The following is an 8,126-nucleotide window of genomic DNA, read 5'->3' as shown; positions in this document are numbered from 1 at the left end:
AGGAAAAACATTGAAACGGTTTTTATGGTGTTATCTACTTCCGCAGTTTAGAAGGATATGATGTAACAAACCAGTTACAAACTTAAAGACATATTTACATTATATACTCAAAGTAACAAGCTAGATTCATATTCTTTACGCAAACACCTATGGGATGAGTTAATTAAATTATACATCATTTAGTAGACACAAATAGCAGTTGAGGTTTAATGGAAACAATATACACATGAGGCACTTTGAGGTCATTAGGGTGAAAAGCATATGGCACCAAGCAAAAGAAGAAAAACCATGTACAGCTTATACCACAGCTTTAAACATGAAGGCTGCTTTTTCACCAAATGCTTTGATTTCTTTAACAAAGCACAACTTTTGCAATTAAGGGAAACTTTCAGAGGAAAAAAAAAACCAAAATGAAAATCCAACATCCTCCTCAACCCCTCTTAATATTTGTAAATGCACCAAAGTAAACAAGTTTTATCCACCCAGCTGCTGGACTAATAGTACCATAAGGCATCTTGTTAAAGTTCTTGGGGTTTTTTTTGCCAGCCAGCAATCCTGATCTTCATTTTACTAATATGAATGTATAGCTGTACTGGCTGCACATTGTGCCATAAACTTGGAAAAGATGTAAAGTCTAATTTAAACCTGGGCATTATTTACGTAAGTGTTCAACATCACCCTTCAGATATACACAAACATACCATTCTGAGGAGAACTCATCCAAAATGGGAATGTTATATTCCAGCATGCACAATTACAGCATTCTTTAAAATACATTTGCTTCTCTAGAGGAAACTGCATTGGTTAAGACTGAAACTTCCATAAGCTCTCAAAGAGTTTTATGATGTCATGCTGTTTACTAAACAGTTACCATAATAATTGTAGATTATCATTAGATATTGCTTTAGCCATGCACACAGCTGTTGGTGTATCCTTCACAGCTACTGAATTTCATGTGTGAGAGCACACACACACCTGTGCATACTCACAACTTGATTTGTGTCACAAAAGACCAAATTCCCTTGGCATGAGCATCAAACCTCCATCCCTTTGTGGTGGGAAGAACTTCAAGAGGAGAAATACATAAAGTAATTATAATAATAAACCCCTTTTCTTAGAAGCCCAATGACACAATCAAAAGAATTTTCATTTCATTCCTGGTTCTTATGCTCCTGTAACAGACCATCACAACAAATGTAAACCTAACAAAATATATAGTTAAAGGATTTTTTACTTCAGTATTAATAATGCAGCTTAAGAGGCACGGTGAGCTAAAGCATCCCAGTCAGACTGCAAACGAGTATTGTGTAAATTCATGGCTAAAGCATACCCTAACCGTGTGCCTTCACCCGCGCACCGACAGCCCGTTAACGGCGGTGTCACCAAGAGCGGCGCCTGAGGCCGCCGAGCTTTCCCCAGCAGATGGCGCCCGAGCGCCGCGCTCCCTTAACTCCCCTCCCAAAGGGGAAACGATTTCACCGTAACCGAGGCTGTCAACGAGCGAGGGACTCAACATTCAGTGACGGCTTCCAAAGGCTCGGGTCCCCTCCAAGCAGCACAAAGCTCTGCTACTACACGCCTGACAAAGTACAGCTCGGATGTTAAGGGCAAGCATTATGGATCGGGGAAGAAATTTCTCTATTTCCAAATGCCCAAGAAAATATTTCAGAAGAGACAGAAAGAATGTTACGTGCCACCAAAGCCAGAAGATGTATGGATGTAACAAGCCGTTCTGGAATGGGTTTACTGTATGTCTGCCTTCCACTGCTCATCTCCTAAATGTAACAGTGGGTGAGATCCCTAGCACCAGAGGAAAAGTACATGTGCACGCCACTAAAACCAAGCCTTATGCAACCTCGGATCTCTGCATTTGTTTGGTCTCTCCAACCAGGCAAGCTGGCTGACACTCGCTGCGCAACAGGAACAAGCGAGCATGGGCCCATTCAGTAACCCGTTTTAGATGATACAAGTCTTCAAAGAGAAAAGCAAAAGGTGAAAACATTTTAGCAGCAAAGTGGTTAAATGCAAGGTGAAAATATTAATGCACACATTTAGTAAAAATGTTAAAGTATATGTGTCATATAAAATACAGTACAGGACCAGAAGTTTCACTATGTTGTATAGTGCTCAGAGGAAATTGCTAAAACTAATTTCTTTCTGAAGTATATATACAGTGTGATTATATAGTATTTTCTTATACAGCCAGCAAGTTCTTTTCTTAGGTTGTTCATACCTCTCCACCTTCAATTAGTAACTTAGCACTTACAAATATTAATTTTCTCTCATTCACTAGAAAAACATCACCATTTTTTAATGAAAGTTGTTTTTAAAGTTAACAGTCTATTCTAGGCAACCCAGTTTAGCTGAAAATGTGTGAAGCATGAAAACCAACCAGAGTAGCAGCTTTCAAACACATAAACAGTAAAAACCCAAAAACCATGACTGCTGCTACTGTGTCATATTCTTGGACTTCAGCCATCCAATCAACTCTTAATACAAAACTAGAAGCTCTTCCATAACTTCTATAGTTATCAAGATATTTGTCATCTTTTTCAATGTGAAATAATACTTTGAGATGATCTATGTACACAAGGTGGTCAAGTCAAGCTGTAATATAAATATAAATGTTTTCTTTTAAAAAGTATTTTACAGACAGATAGTTATATACATTTGCTCATTTTACTTCTGGGCTACAAAGGAAAATTAAGGGACCAGATACATGCAAAAAAAAAAAAAATACACAAAATATACTGAAGAAATGCATGTAAGTGAGAAAAGTATTGGTTCTGTGTTTAAGAACAAGGGTATCCTAAAGACAATCTGTCCCACTCCAGCCAAGATGTCAAACAGGCATGTCTGCTAATGAATTATAACCGTTTTTCAGTGTTTTACGTGTTTTTAATAAGTAGTAAATGATTCTTATTTTATAACACAGCACAACATGTAATGCTTTTAAAAATTCTCTGTGGGTTAATTGATTAATTCTTACCTGAAAGTTAGACTTACTAAGTACAAAACCATAAGAAATACCATACACAATACACCAGCACTCATGAACACACATACACACACACTCTCCAGCCTCCCTCCCCAGCCCTGCCTTCAAATTTCCCCAATTAAGAAGTTCACTCAGTTTTGCCTGGGCTTTAATTTATTTCTCAAGCTAAGTCTTTTGTTGTTCTTTTTGAAAAAAACACACAGTACTTTTGTTCTTGCCCATTCAAATTAGAAAAAGTTGTGGTTCAAAATAATGAAAACAATTTCACTTTTGTTATTAATCTTTTGTTTTAATCATAGTACTTGATAAACAGCTGAACAGGATCCTAGTTTAACAGAAGGATAAACAAGAACACTGGTGACAATTTGTTACAACTGCCTTAATGTACCTTTTGCTTAATGAACATTTGAATATGCAAGAAAGTAGTTTTGGAGGACACCCCAAAAGAAAACAACTTGCTGGTTGAACAACAGAAACAACGTCCTTTTTGCTATTATGTTGAAATCAAAGTCATTTATATATAAAAATAAATGTTATGTTCTAACAAGAACATTTTAGACAATTACATCTGTGCTTAACAAAAAAAAATATTGGTCACTCAAGACTAGAATAATTAATATTTTAAAGGTTTTTAGATTATCAGAATGCATGGATACAACTCAACAGAAACTGTAGCTGAAGGGAACCAGGACTGAAAATATCAATTTGTCCATCTGGAATAAAAATGCAGCTAAATTAACTATTTAAAATACTACCATGGAATGTGACAGTAGATATGGTCCATACCTACTATATCGGAGGGAAGGAAAGTTTAACAAGTAATAATTCGTACCTTACACATTTAGTTAAATATAAACATTTGTTATTTATACATAAAGTTGCTTCCAAAAAACTATTAATAAGTGATTTAGTTGCACTTAAAATCAGTTTCATTTCTCATTTGCTGAGTATTAACTTTTCTTAATCTTAAATCAACTGTCACTAGTGCACTTTTAGTTAAAATTTCCCCTCAGATAAGTTTTAATCCTTTTAAAAGAGCCCCCTCACCTAAACCATGAATGTACAAAGTGGCAAAAGTTAATCCCTTTTAGTATAATCATAGTTTATATACTCATTTTATAGCCAATAATAAGAACAGGCTTTCCTTCGCAAAATCTCCTTCACAACTTGCAACAAATGCCACGCGCTCAAAGCAAATAGTTAGGCGTGGCTAGCACTTGTAAAATGCCAAGGTCTGACAAGTCTCGTTGCTTCCTCCACATCAAGCATCTCTTATGTGAAAGAAGATTCCCTTCAGCTTGCCAAAAAGCTTCCACAAATCCAAGTTAGATGCTTCCTGGAAACAAAGATTTTTCAGCTCTGTTTGGCACAAGACTGATTCATCCCGCAGCTTTATGCTTTCCTCCACAGCACCCACACACCTCACCACAGTGATGGCACGCTCTCAAGGGGAGGTAGCAGCACATACATGGCGCAATGAACGAGAGCGCCACCAGCGCTAACCAGCGTAAGCAGAACTTGTCATCACTAGTGTCACACGAGCAAGGATCAGAGAAATCTCCTTCAGAGTCTGACATGCAGTGATACAGCATGCTCTCTGCGCAAAGCATGCAACTAACTTGGTAGATACATCTTTTAATAGGATCTGGCGCATCTTGACATTTTCCTCTGCCATTATCTTCATGATTAAACCTTTCCTGGCAGTATATACAGCGGGAACGCTCACCATCCTCTTTTCTTCTTTTTGAGTTTTTAAATTTTGATGAGGAAGGCTGAGTTTTAAATACCACAGAACTCTTTGAGTCTTTTAGGGAATTCAACTTAGTTCCATCTCCACATGGGTATAAATAGTCAGATTTTTTACTGTCTGATTTAGAAAATGGTATATTTGAGTCTGCATCATCCCTCTCCAGGTCATTCTTCCACATGTCAGGATGCCTGTAGTCTGCATAACGACGTATCAAAATGTCACGAGGGTTTATTCTGACAATTTCATCTTCATCCTGAAAACTAACGTGTCTGATTGACTTCAGTGGGACCTGAAAATTAAGGCAAAGTAAGAGAAGTTACTATGGTGAAGTCCCAAATTTATGTCCACCTCCAATGTTCACTTAGATTAGAAAACTAAAAAAGCAAAACTTTTTTCTTTTGCTGCCTGAGGATAAAAAATTCAGATTATTTTCTCACTATTAAAATTTACAAACATCCCCACAATAATGAGTCCTCTGCAGGGTATTAGGTCTATGAGCTTCAGTACTCTTCCCTGACTTTTTAGTCTCTCGTAAGAGCCTTGGGTATTTTGGTATCCACATAAAACTTGATGCTGCTTTGTGAATTATTCTCAAAATTAGAGTATTAACATCTTAAAGTGGAAATGAATTCCACAGACTAATTATGCCTTATGTGCTGATTTCATGTGATGATCTGCTGCTTTAGGACTAACTCACTGCTACATTCATGTGGGAACTCAGCACATCACTCCTGATGTCCAGAGTTGCCGAGGTAACCCTTGGGGGTTTCGGAAATCCTGGAATGTTGCCAGGAGTGCTTGGTGGTTGGATTCTGACCCTGTGCGGGATGTGCCACCTATATGAGGATGAGAGGATCACTTGGGAATAAGTGGTGAAGGAATTGATTATTCACAGGGTGAAAGCACAGGTTTTGGGATCTTGGTACAGGGGGCTTCTTAGGAGGCAAGATGGAGGAATTAGGGCGTGCCCTGTCCTTCTCCTTTTCTTCTTGTCATCCATCTTGGATGGTGATGCTGGCACTTTGGGATTGGTTCACACTAAATCTGCACTTGTTAATAAAAGTAAAAGGTATTGGAAGGTAAAGGTAAATATCTTATACGTAGTTTTTAGTATAAAAATAGACGACTGCCCAGAGGGAGGTCAGTGTGCCCATGGCTGTCTTGCTGGGCAGACCTCTGTCAGGCTGGCAGACAACTTTGTAGATAAGAATTAATAAACAATATTGAAGAACGAAAAATCTGAAGAGTGCTTTCGTCCTTTGGAGCGCAGGCTGCCTCAAGGCCATCCTGAGCCTAACCAGGCAGAGACAACAGGCCGAGAACGGAGACATTCACTACTGTGTTATCCAGGAGAAGCTTTCCTTAATTCCTACTCTAAGTTTTCAAACTCTCTCAAATTCATAACAAGAGCACTGAATACTGGTGACTAATTATCAAGGCTGTGTTCTAGATAAGGATTTCACAGTATGAAGAACATTCAATAGCAACCTCTTCTGAATGCGTCTCTCCTTAGATAATATACAGTCCTTATATTGATTAGTTTAGGACACAGGCAGGTGAAGACCCAAGTACTTTTAAAATTCTCAGTTTGTAATGAACTGACCAATATTTAAGACCTTATACTTCAAAAGGCAAGTAATAAGGAATGTGCTAAATACATACAAAACCATCAGAGAAATAAGGTGAGAATTCTTGTTTATTCTGCCTCACAGTAAAAGGGTGTGGAAACATGAAAAAGTTGACAAAGATGACAAAATTAAGAGAATCATCTTAACTGAAATATTGCAGGCCTTAGATATCTAAGTGTAAGATAGTGAATTGCCACTAAATGTGACTGAAATCACATTACAAGTGACTTGCAAGAAAAGGTGCAAATAATTACAGGATAAAAATTTAGCATGTGTATAAAAGTAGCTCCTGAAATAGCAGGCAGTGCAGCAAAAAAGCAAGGGTCTCAGTATGCCTCAGTATTTCCACCTTACAGGCAGACAATTATTTTTCTACACTGTAGGGCTATTATAATCAGAGCCAGATTATGAGTGGGCTTCAAGTCAAATTCTGCCTTTTTCTCTGTCTAGTGCACAGCCTGTAAACCATTTCTCAGAAAAGACAGAATACCCTTCCCCTCTCTAACCTATTAGTCTTACAAATTCTCCCAGAATCACGAATTACTTGGGAATAATCTTTGGCATCAATATTGTTGCTTTGAGAGGGTTTATCTTATTAGTACTCAAATTAATGAGAATTAATGTGTCACCATTCCATAGTCAAGTACAACAATTGAACTGCATGTTCCTAATCTGTTGCAGTGTGTGAAACTACTGAAGATGATGTTTTAGGTTAAAACACTTCTATGTCACTTTGCATGCATCTATACTCCTACTGTGCTGAAGTCTGCATGTCCTGATTTTGGGGTAGAGACAGAGAAGGGAAAAGGGAAGGCAGCTGGAAAAGAGGAAGGAAGAGCTTCTTAAAATATGCTATCTTCTGATTATGTAAGAATATCTGTAGCCTGCTCAAACCATCACTTCCCTGCTCAACAATCCTTGTGTGATGAGTACAGAACTGTAATTAGAGACGCTTTGCCCTGGGACTTTCAACTGGAGTATGCTAACAAGAACAATTTTTTTTTTCCTTGGCTCCAAGCCACATAGTTGAACTTCCACAAGGTTTCAAGGATACAGGGAGAAGAAAGGTTATACCCTATTCAGCTAACATTGCTTCTCTTCCATACTTCCCCAGGCTCCTATACAAGCAGTTAGGCTTCCCCTTTGCTTATAAAAGCAGACTGCTTCTCAGCCCTATTCTGTTTCAAACAACAGGAAGAATCTATTGTTTAGCAGAAATAACTAACTATGGCTAATGGGTTTATTTCAAAATTTTACGGCATAAATTTATTTAAGAAAAAAAGCCATAAAAGTTATTGAATTCCATATGTTACAGGCATAAAGGATCCTTACCCTGCTGTCCACATAGAATATTAGGCATGCACTTAAGACAGTAAATAAAACCCATTGTTTAGAAGAAAAAAACCCTGAAACCTCAGTACAAAAACTCCCTCAACTTCCCATTGCCCAGACAGTTAATAGCCATTAAAGTTCACTACAAACACTAACAATGGCAGAATCTTGACCTCTCCTTAGCCTTTGAAGGCTTTTTATTTGTTTGAGCAGAACACACCACATACATAGAACTAATTTGTTTTTTTTTCAAGTCTTGAGTCCAACACCTAAAAATGCTTAACTGGCACATTACAAATAAGCCACCACTACATTCTTTAAGGCACTGATATTAAGAAATATTTTTGGAGCAGAACATACTGAAAAATAAGCAAACTGAAGAAATGCTGAAAAGAGCTTGCTCATTGGATATTAAATG

General features: G+C 37.7%; 1 protein-coding gene across 2 annotated transcripts in view; it reads right to left on the bottom strand.

Annotated features, from left to right (window-relative positions):
* Positions 1–484: 484 nt before the first annotated feature.
* SPRED1 (sprouty related EVH1 domain containing 1) overlaps positions 485–8,126 on the bottom strand; it is a 61,392-nt gene continuing 53,750 nt past the window's right edge. For both annotated transcript variants that reach the window (XM_005479883.3, XM_074542781.1), the window contains exon 6: positions 485–5,037. In XM_005479883.3, the coding sequence (XP_005479940.2) occupies positions 4,378–5,037 (660 nt within the window). In that variant the 3' untranslated portion in view covers positions 485–4,377. The remainder of the gene's footprint in view (positions 5,038–8,126) is intronic.

This window comes from Zonotrichia albicollis, chromosome 6, assembly GCF_047830755.1.
Source record: "Zonotrichia albicollis isolate bZonAlb1 chromosome 6, bZonAlb1.hap1, whole genome shotgun sequence".
In the NCBI taxonomy this organism is placed as follows: Eukaryota; Metazoa; Chordata; class Aves; order Passeriformes; family Passerellidae; genus Zonotrichia; species Zonotrichia albicollis.
Note: the sequence above shows the minus strand (reverse complement) of the source record. Positions and strands in the feature narration are given on the sequence as shown.